A 16633-nucleotide genomic window follows, 5' to 3' on the forward strand; every position below is an offset into this window, starting at 1 on the left:
CCATTTGGGAAGTAAAACGAGCCATTTAAAAGCGTATTGCTGTCGTTCTCTTCCATGCCTGCCTGCACAAGCAGGAGACAGGAAACCGAACGGCTTGACTACAAGTACGGTGCGAGGAAGGGACAAAATAGCGGCATGCGATTAACGCGATAAAAAAAAAAACGCGTTATGATCGGCGCGCATTAACGCGTTAACGCTGACAGCCCTAATATATATATATATACTGTATATTTATATATGACATTCACATTGGATGCACATTGCACATGCAACATTGCGTATCTGATTAATATGACATATTTGGGTGATGTACCCCATCAAATTGCTGTAGTGGGCTGTTTTAAAGCTAGATCAAAGTTTCTGGTGTCATCTGAATGGAAGAATTACTAAATTTGAATATGAAAAATATAAATGTTGCTATAATAAACTTTGATTACCAGTTCTTTTCATCAAATTATTAGCTATAATTGGGAGTGATGGTGTTACAGTAGGCTACTGGTGGAAGTGCACGGTCACAATCTGGCCCTCTGGTAGCGAGGATTGTTTTTGTGGCCCTCTCTATCATCAAAGTTGCCCATCCCTGGCATAAAAAGTCATGCATGCATGACATTTTGCAGTAAGTATGCTGGAACATAGGGGGAAGTATCGAGGGAAGTGACAAAATAAGATTCTGGGGCTTGCTGCAATTCTATTTTAAGATTTCGCCCACAAAAATACAAAAAAAATGCTGTCCGTTTCACAAATTCTCCTAAAAAATGATTATTTTCCAGCACTTTATGGTGAATATCACTTCCTCACTTGTATTTAGAAAACTGCCAAAGTTCATAAGCTTCAATTTGAGCCCAAGATGAAGTTCCTACCTCAGAAATTACACTTCCTTTGGCTGAAATTCTGCACTATACCTCAAATCAGAGAAAACTGAATTTTCAGTCACTGGCCGTCCAGGTGATGTGAAAATGATGTTCACTTTTTCATCAAAGCATGAAACTTGGTGAACTTGTACAATTTAGGGCTCTGAACATTTTCAGAAAGGGAGCCATGTGGCCCGCCTACGCAGCAGTCAAGCGCCGGGATTGGCCAGGAGCGAGTCTTTTATTCCCTTTTGACAGCTCGGATCTCCCACATCACAAACACTGCGCCCAGCCCGGCGATTTCATTAACGGCCCCGAACAAAATTATTTTCGCTTGTGAAACAAGCGAAAATAAATTTTTAGGTGATATTATGATGCATGGTGATATTAGGTGACGCTAAGCTAACATCTAAAGCCTACCTTTAGACAGTATCTCCGATGGTTGGATTAGCGCTTTGGAGCAGACAAGTTGTGAAACAAGCGAAGGCATGAAACTAAAGTTTCATGCTTTTATGAAAAAGTGAACATCCTTTTCACATCACCTGGACGGCCAGTGACTGAAAATTCAGTTTTCTCTGATTCTCTATAAATATGTAATTGTATGCATAAAATAAGCATATAATTACATATTTTAGAAACATAGGAACACAATACAGATATCAATACATTTAGAGGAAGCAGGAGAGGCTGAGCTCATCATTAAGTCCATTAGGCTCCACCGTATTCAGTGTGTGAATCCAGAAGGCTTCACGCCTCAACAGTTTTGTGACAAATATTAAGGCCGGGGAGATGAAGCAGCGCTTCTCGGACAGAGGGTATGCCAAGACTGACATCGCGGCAGCCTATGAAAGAGCTGTGCGCACCCCGAGAACCCGCCTCCTCAACAAAACTGTCTGTATTACACCCGTACAGCCACGCCTCTGCTTTGCCACCGAGTTCTCTCCCATCAGCGGAGCCATCAAACAGATCATGATGAAACACTGGCACATTCTTCAGTCGGACCAAATCATGAAGTCCCTCTGTACTGATCCCCCCCGAATCGCCTTCAGGCGAGCCCGATCACTGAGAGACAGGTTAGTACACAGCACCATGACTCCACCCCCCTCTACTCTCACCTGGCTACAACCCCCTCCCTCGGTTTTCTACAGATGTGGCCACTGTACTCATTGCTCAAACTGATCGGACACAAAACATTTCCTTCACCCCCGGACTGGTAAAAAATATCCAGGTTTCGATATTGTCACAAAACTGTTGAGGCGTGAAGCCTTCTGGATTCACACACTGAATACGGTGGAGCCTAATGGACTTAATGATGAGCTCAGCCTCTCCTGCTTCCTCTAAATGTATTGATATCTGTATTGTGTTCCTATGTTTCTAAAATATGTAATTATATGCTTATTTTATGCATTGATCCTCTACCCCCCCCCCCCTCCCCTTTCCCCCTCCCTCCCTCCCACCCCACCCCAACCCCCCTGACCAAGTGCTGTCACAGGATTGGCTTATTAATTGACCACCCCCCATCCCGTCTAACCAATTGCAAACTGCCTTGTGTATTGGGGAGGTATATTTAAACTGCTGTCATTCTGTCATTCCTGTTTGACCCTGATGAAGACGCGTTGCGTCGAAACGTTGGTGCACTTAACCTATTAAAAGAAACCTTCTCACCAGTGACCCGTGTGCTCCAGATTCTTCCTTTGCTGTGACAGTCCCATGAGACTCAGGTCCCACACACAGTCCCATGAGACTCAGGTCAGGCAGATGGAGGTCAATAGAGGCGCTTCCATTTCTCTCTGTATGATATAATAATATTAGCCTGATGCTCCGTCTGCATCTGTTCCAGCCTGTTGTGCAGCTGGATCTCGCTCAATACTGCATCAATTTAAAAAATGTCTGCTCTGGTTTAGGGCTGGGCGATATGACGATAGATATCGTTTTCATGATAGAAAATGTATTTCGTTTCATATGATGCTCTATCATCGTGTATATCGTTGTGTTGCAAATCACACTTTATCGCAATATTGTCCGTCATTTGGACGACGCTGTGCTTTCGTCATTCTGTTTTCACACACGCACCAGACTCTTGTCAACAATGATTATGAGTGACACAAATCAGCCGGTGAGTAGAAAGAGCAGGGAAAAGTTAGCTCCACTCTAGTCTCACGTAGTCAGACCCACCGTCGACTCATCAAGCTTCCACGTCTGGCACTGCCGTCCGCCTAGTCTACCCAGGCATTTGCGCTGTGTTAAGTCCATGTTTCATCCATATTTTTTGGCAAAACATCTCTCGTCCTCCCAAGGAAATCCATTGAGGAGCCGAAAACCAAACGTCTAGCTTGCTAAAGCTAGCTAGTTAGCTTTAGCTTCCTTGGGTGAGAGTTGTGTTGGATAACCGGGAAATCACGAAGTGGAGCATTTTTGTTCCTTTAAACTGGTTTTATGCTCACACGAAATCGCCGGCGCTGACTGCGCTGATGGTGTCGCCGCAGCTCGGCGGAGGGTGCGTACAGCTGCTCGAAAATGTGACTCCGCGGCGTCAATGCGGACGTGACGTGACCAGCACGAGAGCTGTGATTGGACATACTTGTTGTGAGGAATGAGGAAATGCAATTTCCTCATTTAACAGTGCTTGTCCCTCATCTAGCAAAGCCTTCTGCAGGCTCACCGGAATTAGTTTTGAAATGGAGGGACAATAAAATGTCCCTCCACCGACATGATTGCAAGTTCTTGGTAAACAACACGATAGCATCATATGTAATGGACATGAGTGAACCACAAGCCACCTAGTGTTTTAGAGGTGTACCACAGCCAACGTGCTGAGTTACGTTCGACTGCAAGGCTCCAAGTCGAGGCTGCGCAGAACCCTGTCAGCACCTTTATAAACAAGCTGAGAGAACTGGACTAAACTATAAATAACTTATTCTGCTGAGGAAGGCTTACGCCGAAACGTCCATTGTCACTGCTGCTGCTTGAAGGTATTAAAAAAAACCCAAAAGGATTTATTTTGAGTGCTGGCTTTTTGTCCTTCTGTTTATTGTTTGCGCCTTGCACCGTAATTTTTTGAAACTTTTGAGAGTGCTCACCAGTCGTGACTTTCAGTCACTGACTCTTTGGACAGCTCTAATGTAATCTTTGAAAATTGAGCTGGTGGTGTGGTTCAGTTTGTGTTTCATTCTACTGCCCTGCAACTCATTATACATTTGTTTGGGTTGTAAAGAATAGCCAATATTAGCCATGCATATCTGTATTCTGAATGCATGTATCATTTGTGGGATTTGACTGACAAAATTTTAACTGGTTTAACTGCTACATAAATAAATGGCCATGTGGTAATTTTTTATAAACTATCAATTGAATTTACAAAAAATATGCTATATCGTGATATATATCGTTATCGGGATATGAAATGACCTATATCGGGATATGAGATTTTGGTCATATCGCCCACCCCTACTCTGATTAGTTAGTTAAACATAACACATAATAATAATAATTATATGGTCCAGGTTGAAAAATACTGAAATTCTCCTTTAAAAGTTTGATGGGGGAAAACTGCTATCCCAGCACTAGTGTTAACAGTCTTGCTGTGTTTGTGGTCCATCTCTAGGAGAGACATGGAACCCGCTGAAGCTCCACTACCAGCTGAGGAACGTGCGTGAGCGTCTGGCCAAGAACCTGGTGGAGAAAGGAGTCCTGACCACAGAGAAGCAGAACTTCCTGCTGTTTGACATGACCACCCACCCTCTGACCAACAGCTCCATCAAGCAGAGGCTTGTCAAGAAGGTCCAAGAGGCCGTACTGGAGCGCTGGGTGAATGACCCTGCCCGCATGGACCAGCGTCTGCTCGCTCTACTCTTCCTCGCTCACTCCTCTGATGTCCTGGAGAACGCCTTCTGCCCCCTGCTGGACGAGCAGTATGAGCTGGCCATGAAGAGAGTGCGCACGCTGCTGGAGCTTGAGCCAGAGGCAGAGAGCCTCAAGCCCAACACCAACCAGCTGCTGTGGGCTGTGGTGGCTGCCTTCACCAAGTGAGACAGACCAAAACAGCTCTTCCTGGTGGTGTTCAAGTCTCAGTGCACGTTGAGGTAGGACTAGAGAGCCAAAGTCGACACCCCCTTCCGGGTTAGGCATATGAACCAAGAGATTCATCCACCATTTTATGTCCCAAAGACGTTTTGTAAAATGCTTATGGAAATAGTTTTACTTTTTTGTTTGTTTTGGTCCGAGTGAAATGTTCTATGGCAGGGATACTCAACTTGCTTTGCCCGGTGGGCGCTTTTGCAAAGTGACAGGAGGGCAGGGGCCGGTTAATAAACAATAGGAAGAAAAAGCCAGCACTCAAAAAGTCCTTTTAAATATTTAATTTACCTCAGTAAGGAGCAGTACAACACATACATGTTTCCTCAGTGTGGTCGGTTAATAAACAAACATTATTAATAATTTTTCTTTTTTTCTGTAGCGGATTCTAGGTTTCTTGGGTGCCAGCTGGAGTTTTGTCTGACAATCAAAGCAATAATCAGAGTGATAATGCAAACACCGTTCAATATAAATCCAATGTGAAAACCATTCACACAAAAGAAAAATATAATTTACAGGCAAGGCCAAATAATCAAACAAACTACCGGTAGATGTTTTTCACCAAAAATAGTGTTTTGTTTTTAAATAAATAATACCGATAAACAAAAGTTAGAAATTCAATTTGTTCACTTCATTTCAGTTCTCAAATCTGTTCAGAGTAAACCCTTGCCCCAAACAAATCAATAAAGGATCTCTCCAAAAAGAAAATTAACCAAACATCTCCGACTTTGTGCACACAGGACAGTTATACTTAAGTTAAATGCCGGGCGGCAAGCAGGCGGCAATATTTGACAATTTAGCTGGAGCTCAGTCAAACTTTATTTAACATTAATTTTCATTGTGAATTAGAAAATGGTTGGGGGGCCACTCTACACCCTATCGCGGGCCACAAGTTGAGTATCACTGTTCTATGGTCTCTCTCTCCTGATTCTGAACATAGCTGAATTGCTTGGTTTGATGGAGTAAAACTATTTTTATGAGCATTTTACAAAATATCTATGGGAAAATAAATGGCGGATGAAATCTCTTGGTTCGTATGCCTAACCCGGAAGTGGACGTGACTTTGGCTATGAGACTACTGGCCTCAACACAGTGACCTGACTGACTGACTGACTGAGTGGAGCCCTGCCTTAGGATTGGCAGTGGGCAGCTCAACATACAGTTTGTCCCTCTCTGTTGACTCTCTCTTTTCTTTGTAGATATCTCTTCTTGTTTCTCCCTCTCGCTCCTCTTTGTACCAGATCGTCGATGCCTTTCTGGCTAAAAGAAAAACAGGAACTCTTGGAGCTTTGATCACAATGTTTTTGATGATGGAGAAGGGAGAGGCCAAGATGTTGATTTTTGATGTTGATTTTTGTTCTTTCTTTCCTATTGGTCACATTTCCCCCCCAATGATTCTTCAAAGTATGTACAGTATGCTAAAGTGTACCAGCTAACTAGCTAACTCACCTCAAAATATAACATGGTGTACATGTACAACACCATGTACAGACCATAGATATCTAGGAATGACATTAATGCATTTTCCTGACAGTTCTTCAAACAATTTCTTCTTCCAAACGCGATTGAAGATTTCCTTTATTTTTTCTCTTCTGTTTATGAAAGCTGCTCTTAAGACAGTTTATGGGCTTTTTTAATCTGCTCTCCAGGCATTTTCTGTGACTGTGACGTTTCTTGGAGACGGTGTTTCGTCTTGGAGACAACGTAAAAACTGACATGGCATGTCAATCTGAAAAGATGAATATATAAAATAACAAGATAAAATGTGTGAAAGTCTAGATTTCCCTGGTTGTATTAGGGATTCTAATCTAGAAATAGTGATGTCTGAGGGGAACAGTTGAAAGCTAACATAATTTTAACCTGGATCCAGAGGTTAAAATTCCCTCTCAATCTGTAATCCATGGATCACAAAGTGCTTTACATACAGGAAATAAGTGGTGCTTTACATACAGGAAATAAGTGGTGCTTTACATACAGGAAATAAAAACAATAGGGGGCGCTAAACAATTCAGTTGAAGCAGTGGGATATGGATGTATGTTTCTAAATGCATGGTTCTCTGACTGACAAGCAGGGGTATGTGTTGCATTACCTGTTTAACCATGCTGGTCATTATAATTCTGTTGGATTGTTGGTTGAATATTGATTTTTGATAGCCTTTTAGGCCAATGGCCATGCTAAGCTACAGTATGCCTGAATCCAGCACTATCAATGATGTTCATCTCCCACTGTCTAAAATAAGGGTTTACATAACTGAAATAAGGTTTACACAGCCTGAACTGTTTCATTGTTAAATTTAGATTAGTAAAGAACTGTTACTGATATGTAGTGTATGCCAATTCATGTTTTAGTGGGTATTATGAATGCAATGATTTGATTGTAACAAGTTGTGGCAACAATGTGGATGCTTTGAATATTTGAACTGTACCTTTATTTTTGGTTTAATTAATATTAATTTAAGATTAGCCAATTATGGAATTATGGTCTGAACTTTACAAAGACTAAAACATGTTCTTGTCCACCATGTCTTTTACAGTTTGATGGACTTAATAAGTCCAAGGATCATCCAACTTTCTCAACACTTAAATAAACAATTAAGCAGGTAAACCCTAAATGTAAGTTGTGTCAGTCTACTAGTTTTGTGACATCTGGATCAGAATGTTAGGAACTTCAGGTATCTAAAAGAACGTAGGTATCTATGCTATACATTACATACATATGGTATAGGTATTTATTTATGTAAATCAATGAGCTGGCTGTTTCATCACTTCCAGATGAGAGCGGGACATTTGGGGGGGGGGGGAACATAATTCTAAGATGACTGAAATATTAATGTCCAAGAGCCATCAGATGGTATTTGAGATACAGCGTACTCACAAACACAACACACATTGGAATATTGTGCCAACTGAGCGCTGATTGCATGAGCAGGACTATACAGTAATAGCATTTCACTTGGGTTTGTGTCTATAAATGTGCAGGATGGGGTGGGGGGGAATCTGAACACTTAAAAATTATGTAGACTTTCAATTTGAGTTAAAATATGAAAATCACCAAAAACAGAGTTGCTAGGTTTTCACATGACAATAGCGATATGTACTATAGAGACAGTCCGCATGTCTGGGGAATGCCCATACAGGCTCTAGGAATGCCCACAATAGACGCTGGTTAGCCGGCTCAGCCTGGCTGGGGGCGTGGTCAGGGTGGGGTAAAAACCCCCGTTCTATCCATTCAGCAAAGTTAGAATTTAGCCGATAGCCCAGCCCAGGCAGACACGATTGGGGATTTAATCACCGCAGTAAACGCACATCTGAGCAGACATCTTGTGTTCTGCTCTAGAACCCCCGAACCTGTAGTTTAGAGCCGCAGCAGCGTCTTTTGGTGAGTCAGCCCATGAGCTATATCGGTGGTTTTACTCCACTCGCGGCCAGCCGTTTAACATCTTGTGGGCGTTCCCAGACATGCGGACTGTCTCTATGTCGATACGTCAATGTGTTTACTCAGTGCACCAGGTGTCCGGACAGCACCTCCTTGCAGATGGGCTTGTTGAATCTGTCTGTGCCAGCAGACTGAGCTGGCCAGGGAGAAGAAATCACACCTGTGTGTCATGACCCAAATTATGACCATATATGGGATCTAATTGATGCAAGCAGGGGGGTGCACTCCAGGTATATACCTGGGCACCAGACAAAGCGCGCACCATGTGAGATCCATCCATTGTTCCACATCCCCTTTCCCCAAGTCTTAGGTTGTAACTTATAGGCAATAAAAGAAAATAATTGTGAAAATGCCAAGAACTGTCTGAGATCATCTTTCCTGCACTTACAGGGCTGCTCCGCCAGGGTAAGCGAGAACTCACAGGCCTCCAGAGCTACGTTCTCATGGGTGTTTCATCACTTCCAGATGAGAGCGGGAAAGTTTGAGGAGGAAAACTTAAAGGAACACTCCGCCCATTTTCAAACAGCTTTGTATCATTAGAACATCAGTAGTATATCAGAAAACTGTAAACTGTTTTGACAGTTATTGAGTGTTAAAGTGTGGACCAGTGACATCACTGGTCCACACTAACTCAAATTAATAACTAATTAACTCAAATCAACTCTCAATAACTGTCAAACTAGATGAATGATCAATAGTTTGACAGTTATTGAGAGTTGATTTTAGTTAATGAGTTATTCATTTGAGTTAGTGTGGACCAGTGATGTCACTGGTCCACACTTTAACACTCAATAACTGTCAAATTAAATGACAGACTTCAAAACCGTTTACAGTTTTCTGATATACTACTGATGTTCTAATGATACAAAGCTGGTTGAAAATGGGCGGAGTGTTCCTTTAAGCCGACTCAAATATGAATGTGGTGCAATTTGTTTTCACTTACAACTCAACACAGAGAGGTCTGATGATAACATGTCCCAGACACATCAGTTGAGTGGGGATTTGTGTCCACGCTTACCTGGATGATGCTGTGCATGTGGGCGGACCTCCAGCAGCATGACCAGAGCCCAGCACACATTCTTCCTCACCTCAGAGTCCTCATCTGCTGCCAGCGCAAACAGACTCTGGGAGGGGAGATCAGCGTGAGACACAAGACAGAGGAAGGAAGGAGGAGACAGGAGATCAGCGTGAGACACAAGACAGAGGAAGGAAGGAGGAGACAGGAGATCAGCGTGAGACACAAGACAGAGGAAGGAAGGAGGAGACAGGAGATCAGCGTGAGACACAAGACAGAGGAAGGAAGGAGGAGACATGAGAATCAGGCAGTGTCAAAGTGAGGGAATAAGACAGACATGCTCTGTTACGCCTAACCACACAAAATATTAACGTGGTTATGTCTCCCCTCTGAACTTGAGCGCACAGCTGATAGGTATGTGGTTTGTTTACATGGCGTAACACTGTGCGCCTTTACGCACAGCAGGTCTGATCCACGTTCACTCATACAGTGGACTAAATTATCACCTGCCAAACAGAGTATGGTAGCGCTTCACAGATGACACACATGTGCAGTTGGCGACTGCACATGTGTCGGAGGATGCATGTGCTCATCTACAACTCTCCCAAGATGGGCAGAGAAGGTGAAGCAACAACGGGGACAGCAGAGGGAAAGAAATCTGAAAAAATAAAATAGGCTGATTGGTCCAGTATGATGCGAGATCGACTGAAAATAAGCAGTACAGCTGATGACAGTCTGCTTTGCTTTTCTCATTGTTGAACACTACTCTTGTCACTCAGTCTACTTTGTGAAATCAGAAATCTGGATCAGAAATGTTAGGAACTTCAGGTATCATTGTAAATCAATGAGCTGGGTGTTTCATCACTTCCAGATGAGAGCGAGAAAGTTTACAGAAGGAAAACTTAAATCTGACATGAGTGAAATATGAAAACTCACCTCTATGAAGGTGTCAATGTTGTCCATCAGGGCCTGGGCTCTGCTAATGATGAAGTGGTTCACACAGGCTATGCGTGGGACCTGCAGGGAGAGAGGAGATCGACCCAAACAGTAACCACAAGTCAACTGGTGAGAAGGATTACAGTGGTAGACGGATCAATAAGCGTGCCTTACCGCAAGCTGTGTATTGACGCGCGGCGGCATTAAAACTAATTGAGGTGTAGTTGCACCGTTGACCACCAGGTGTCATCTGTGAGCATCCTTGAGATCAAGTGTTGAATGTGACACAATAGGGCGCGCCGGGAAGAAAACAAAAGGTAATTACGGCAGCTAAATAGGCCCCAATATAGCGTTAAAATAAAATAAAAATGTAGGCTATCATGCAAAAAGTAGCCTGTAATGTTAATTTAATTTCGGACCGTCTGAATATGTTTTATTTATAGAGAGCGAGGCGAACCAACAGCAAGCAGAGAAAGAGAAATGGAGATCTGAGAGTTTCTTCATTGCCCAACCGTGACAGCAGCGAGAAAAAGGGAGCTGGATATATCATTTTTCAAAATGATTTACATGGACTGCGGGCGCTATTAGAAAAGGGTGATGGATTTGTCTTGTCAGCTGACATTTGGACAAATAGGAGAGGGCACAGCTTCCTGGGCATCGTGGCCAGTTTCATTGACGGGACGTTCAAGGGGCACACCGTTCTGTTAGGCTGTGATCACATACAGGGTCCCCATACCGCTGATCGCATTTACCAAAAGTATGAAAGAATTGGAACGTGCAACGACGTGTTTATTCGTGTCATATGCGGGGCAGGTGTTGAAACTGAAAGTAAGACTAGCGCCATATCAGAGAGAGGGAAGGAGGGGATGGTGTATGTCTGGACATGTCTGGATGCATGCAGGGGCAGGTGTTGAAGCGAGTCATCCTGGAGCAGATGCCCCAGAAATATGACAATGATTCAACCCAGAGGATTATGCGGAAAGCAACTCTTCTGGACCCAAGATACCGGGCGGAAAACATGGATCCCACCGAAGTGATACCCAAGCTGAGCTGGTAGCAGAGATTGTGGCAGCAGTCGGCCCCGCTGCACGCGTGAAAGTGGAGGGTGAAGAAGACGAGTCAGGTGCTGGTGGAAAGATAACCAGGCACGGCTTCCACTCATGGCCGGCTTGGCAGGGAAATATTTGTGTATTTGTGCCACCAGTGTACCATCCGAGCGTGTGTTCAGCACAGCAGGGATTGTTGCAATGCCACTCCGAAGCAAATTATTGCCCGAAAAGGTAAAGCTGTTGGTATTCTTGGCCAGAAACCTGTAATGGTAAAACGAAGCAAAAAGGCTAATGGCTAAAGGCCTATAGCCTTTAACCAAGCCCAAAATGTTTAATTTCGAATTCCTTTAAGTTTATAAGATCGTGTGGTGGGCTTGTGTTGTTTAAATCCCTGAAGTTCGTTAATACAAGCTTAATTCATTTAAGATAATTGCATAATTCGTTTTGTATTTATTTTACACAGCAATATCTACTGGTTAATTTTACCAGGCTAATTTATTTTAATTTTTGTGTGTGAAATGATGAAGGTTTTCCCAATGTCCCACTGTGTTTTTGCAAATAAAGTGTTGTACGGAAACAAGCTTGTTTCTTTTATTTCTGTTTATTATAGTAACATTTTTATTTGTCTTATATGGCTATTATTAGGAGGGGGGGGGGGGGTTGATTAAATTTTATGAAGTCGTTGCGGTGCTGTTTGGCTGCCCGGCCTGGCACTGCTGCGAATGCGCATTCACAAACATGTCATGTCACGGAGTCAGGCGCGACATAAACTGCAGGCTAGTAGGCTGCTCAGTTAAAAACAACAATAAATATGCTGGTCGGTTACTTATTTTATTTAGCCTTCTATATTTTAGAAGCATATTTTTATGTTTACATTTTCTCAGTTTCTGGGATAGTCGGACAAGTGAACATGAAGGAAGAGTAGAGACTTATGGAACCCTGACTGAAGACGTTTGTTTATTCATGTAGCCTAATTAAAAACATTTTCAATGATAGCCTGAGGTGTCTGACTGCTGAATGTAGCCTATTAAAGGCCTTTGGCCTAACTGCAAAGTGCAAACTCAGCAAGCAACAATAAATTAAACAAATAGCCTATAGCAGCATTATTGGGCACCTAAGTAAATACATGCACTGTCTGGCATGCCTAGAATGTCTCTAGAACGTGAAATTAAATAACTTGAAAACTAATAAATGAAGAATCACTTGTAAAAAAAAATTTTAATAAAGTGGCTGGCTGCTCGGTTCTGCCCGTTTTCGTTTAGCATTTATTTGCGTCGGGACTTCACTGCATTGAACTGCTCCGCTGCATGTGCAAAGTTGAAGGCCTCCAAACCCTTTCCACAACTTGCGATCTGCATCAGCCTTGTGACTTCTGCAGGGACACTGACTGGAATTGGGGGAGGGGGATGGAGGGTGGAATGTTTCACCCCTATTAGACCCTACCTGTCTATTGTCTCATGTGGCCAACCTATTGAAATGTAAATAAAGGAACGGGGGCAGTCCCGATGAGAATAGGCCTACAGTAGCCTATATTACAATAGGCTATATATAAAATCTGTGGCTTTCAAGGCTGGTGTGAAAGAGCCTACATAACCAGAGTAGGCCTATATTGTTTGATAAAAATATGTTTTCAGACAATGGGCACGGCGCGCGCGCGCGCACACATACACACACACACACACACACACACACACACTGCTCCCCTAGGAGAACCGCAGGCTCTGCGCACGCTGTGCCTGCTGAGCGACATGACGGGCGGCCAGCGTGGCCGAGAACCAGATGACAAATAAATAAAGTAGCTACTCTCACCTCTTGATTAAGGTGTAGGCTATGGGAGTTATTTATTTTATTTATAATAATACAGATATTTATAATAAAACATATATTATAGTTTTTATGGTAGCCTAGCCTATAGCCTATTATTATTATTATTATTATTATGGATGGCCCTCTGCAGCTGTACTAAATACGAATAAAGCAAGGCCATAAAAATTAGTTCGTATAGTCTAGAGGGAACAAATAAAAGGAGCTGAATTGCCGTGGAGTGCGCAGTAGTTTTAATGCGGTTGATCAGACTTCTCTCTATTATAGGCTATTGCTTTAAGGGATGCAGCCGCGCGCCGGTCAAGCCACTGCTGTTATTTCCAAATACACACACAAAGGATACTGTTGGCAGAGTACATGAAACATTCCACCCCCCATCGCAAGTGATTTTATTCTGCATGTAGAATATTCAGCAGGAATGCACAAATGTCACACAAAGGAATAATAATAATAATAATTATGACGTGATAAGATCATTCATTTTAGCACCGCGTGCTCCGCTCTCTTCAATGAGGAAATGGAAATCCAGACCTTGTAGAAAAGTGTCGATTTTCGGGGTTAGGGTTTGAAAGTAATTCTCTCTCTTTTCAGAGGCACACAATTACTCACATAAGACCCTACATTTAATAGTTAATTTAATAGTTAGTTTGTGGATTTGGTTTCCAGGGACTTTAATCATCAAGGGGAGACAAAACACGATTGATTTCGTAGGCTGAGAGCGAGAGCCTCCCTGCTTGCTGCATATACTGTACTGTAGGTAGTTGTGCACTGCCGCCCCCTAGTGTCCCACTTTGATACCACATACTAACGGCAAACAGAATTAACGCCGCGTTGCGGTAAAAGACGCTTATTGATCCGTCTACCACTGTAGAAATCAAATCAGAGGGTGTGGGTTTTAAAAAGGGAATATCGCCCAGTTTAAGATTTCATATACAACAATGCTGCCAAGTTGGCACAGCCCTCAACCTCATTGTGATGTGCTAAAAAATATTTCAAAATCAAAGCATTTGGGATTTTTGTGCAAAATCTGGATACCACTGTAGCACTCTACTGAGGTCACAACATTCACATATTTGTGACTGTATAAAATCTCAATGGGTTTTAAGGTGTGGGTTGAATTCCAATTCAGTAAACAGTAGCTTAGAACATGCAGTTCATAAAAAGAATGCATTGGAGTCCATGTCTAGGAGAAGATTTAAATAAAATAAAAAATATGAGTATGTGTGTAATTACATAGGTTAGCCTCCACAGATATTTTTACCTATTTTTCCAACAAGTCAATGTCAATAGGACCGAAAACACATCCCATGTAGTTTCTTTCATGTTGTAGTGTGAGGGTGGAAATGTCTCATTGAAACCTGGAGGAGTGGATTCCACTGGCAGAGTTGGTGGAGCTCACAAAATATTGATCATAGGAGTCAGCAATGAATACTTAAACTGAGCGGTATGTAAGTGTGAGGGGTAAAGTGAGAGACGGAGTATCTGGATCAGACAGTATGAATACAAACACCTTCACTGACAGTCACATGATGTTGTGTGCATCACGCCCAGATGCTAAGTAAAGAGGACTGAAGGGAACGAGCACGAGGGGAGAAGATACCCGTTCATATCTGATTACAGTTCCCTGCTGTACCTGATGTTTGGGCTGCAGTGCTTGAAGAACTGGAGGAACTTGGGGATCATGATGTTGAGGGGTCTGTTCAGAGCGTCGCTGTCCAGCAGCTCCGACCAGTCCTCGCAGATCTTCTGCAGTGCTCCAAACGAACCCTGAGACACGGACACACACAGATAGGCTGTCAAATCAAACACAAAACATAGAGGGAGACAAAGGAGAGAGCGAGAGTGGATCAGAAAGTCATCATGGGAACAAATGCCTCCTTGTGTGTGTGTGTGTGTGTGTGTGTGTGTGTGTGTGTGTGTGTGTGTGTGTGCGCGCACGCATGTGTGCGTGGTGTGTGCCCTTATGACATCACTTTTGACATCATCACTGATTACATCACATCATTAGCTAATTAGCCTAATTTAAAAAAATGAGGCTCCATCAGGTCACCCGCACGGGTGCCCTTTACACACCCTGAAGGTTTCAGCCCGATCGCACGTAAAACGACATAGCTGTGGCCAAACACAGAACTTGAAACAAACAAAGTCAGATTTCTTTGCTTGGCTGAATATGATTTGATAAAACTATGGGGGTAAAATGGTGTCAGATCAGCTGTAAATGGACAAATTATGATTCACAAATAGATAGTACAATCTGTAAACACATAACACGATCCACAAATGTGAAACCCAACTCACAAATATATTTAAAATCCACAAACACACACACCATGATCCACAAATGTGAAACACAACTCACAAATATATTTAAAATTCACAAACACACACATCATGATCCACAAATAGAATTCAGTGACTTGTATTTCAAAACCAGAATTTCTGTTTGTAGATTGTTTCGCATTTGTTTTCAGAGTTTTGACACTATTGTACCGCTGTTTTATGGTGTAATTTTCTACAAATGCACTCTTCACAATTTGCAAACAAACACAGTCTAACTTGTATTTTCAAACCACTGTTTCCAGACACACATACAAATCATGTGCAATGCACAGTGTTCAAGTCTCAAATCTGTTTGCACATCAGTGTGTGCGTGTGTGGATCGCTATGCTAGGTCTTCAATTGTTGAATTGGTGTTTGCACATCACAGCCTGTGTGTGGAATGCATTGCATTTGTGTACAAATCGTTTTGACACTCTTGTTGCACAGATAAAATCCACAAATGTAATCAGCCAATGAGGGGGATCGCTTGCAATGGGATGTCCCGCCTCCTCCATAACCCCTCCAAAATAAGAGCACCGGGCTTTTGCCTGTCTGTCTGGCCGGCCGCTACCTCAGGCAGGAGATATGAAGTGAAGAGAAAGATGATGGTGCCTGCAGACTGCAGAGACTGGGTGTTATGTTAGTGCTTGGAATGACCACTAACACATGCATTCAACAGGGAACGTCCAGTGTATTTAGTGCTTGTTTACACTCTTCTTCGTTTCTGATCTCCCACTCTACACTCTACTCCTTTACTAGCAGCGCCCTCTAGCGTCAGCAGGCTGTAACCAACATATATCCGATTCTGAACACAGCACTGGGACGAATGGAGGTCATGGTGAAGGATATAATGGGATGTGTGGGAGACTGTGAGCAGTGGAGGGAAAGAAACTGATGGTCCGCTTTTTTTTAGAGAGACTGGGCTAATTACAAGACTTTGGATGGATTAATCCAGAAGGAGGCGCTAATGCAACATTTTGGGTGCCAACCCTCCATTAAAATAAACAGAAGAAGAGTATCCGGTCTGTTAAACTTTACAGTCTGTCAGGCGTGGAGTTCATGTTCCCTTTCAAAGCTGCCAGTAATACGTTTAGATGTTACTGTCAATGGTTAGATGATGTAAGACGAC

General features: G+C 42.8%; 2 protein-coding genes across 8 annotated transcripts in view; one reads left to right on the forward strand and one right to left on the reverse strand.

Moving 5' to 3' along the window:
- The window catches only part of LOC310800743 (Golgi phosphoprotein 3-like), a gene marked incomplete at its 5' end in the record, with an annotated part of 23286 nt that extends 15725 nt beyond the window's left edge, over positions 1-7561 (forward strand). The window contains one exon of the mRNA XM_083664678.1: positions 4456-7561. Within this exon, the coding sequence (XP_083520804.1) occupies positions 4456-4880 (425 nt within the window). The 3' untranslated portion in view covers positions 4881-7561. The remainder of the gene's footprint in view (positions 1-4455) is intronic.
- The window catches only part of LOC310800741 (PDZ domain-containing protein 2-like), a 98883-nt gene that overhangs the window by 44851 nt on the left and 37399 nt on the right, over positions 1-16633 (reverse strand). For 6 of the 7 annotated variants that reach the window (XM_083664673.1, XM_083664670.1, XM_083664668.1 and 3 more), the window contains exon 1: positions 9380-9480. Coding sequence is in view for 1 of the 7 variants with exons in the window: in XM_083664676.1 (XP_083520802.1) it covers positions 9380-9485; positions 10313-10393; positions 14819-14952 (321 nt within the window). In the remaining 6 variants the exon portion in view is untranslated. Of the gene's footprint in view, positions 1-9379; positions 9486-10312; positions 10394-14818; positions 14953-16633 lie in introns of those variants that run through there. The other variant, XM_083664676.1, reaches the window with a different exon arrangement.

Source organism: Poromitra crassiceps (genome assembly GCF_964638095.1).
Source record: "Poromitra crassiceps genome assembly, contig: HAP1_SCAFFOLD_58, whole genome shotgun sequence".
NCBI lineage: Eukaryota > Metazoa > Chordata > Actinopteri > Beryciformes > Melamphaidae > Poromitra > Poromitra crassiceps.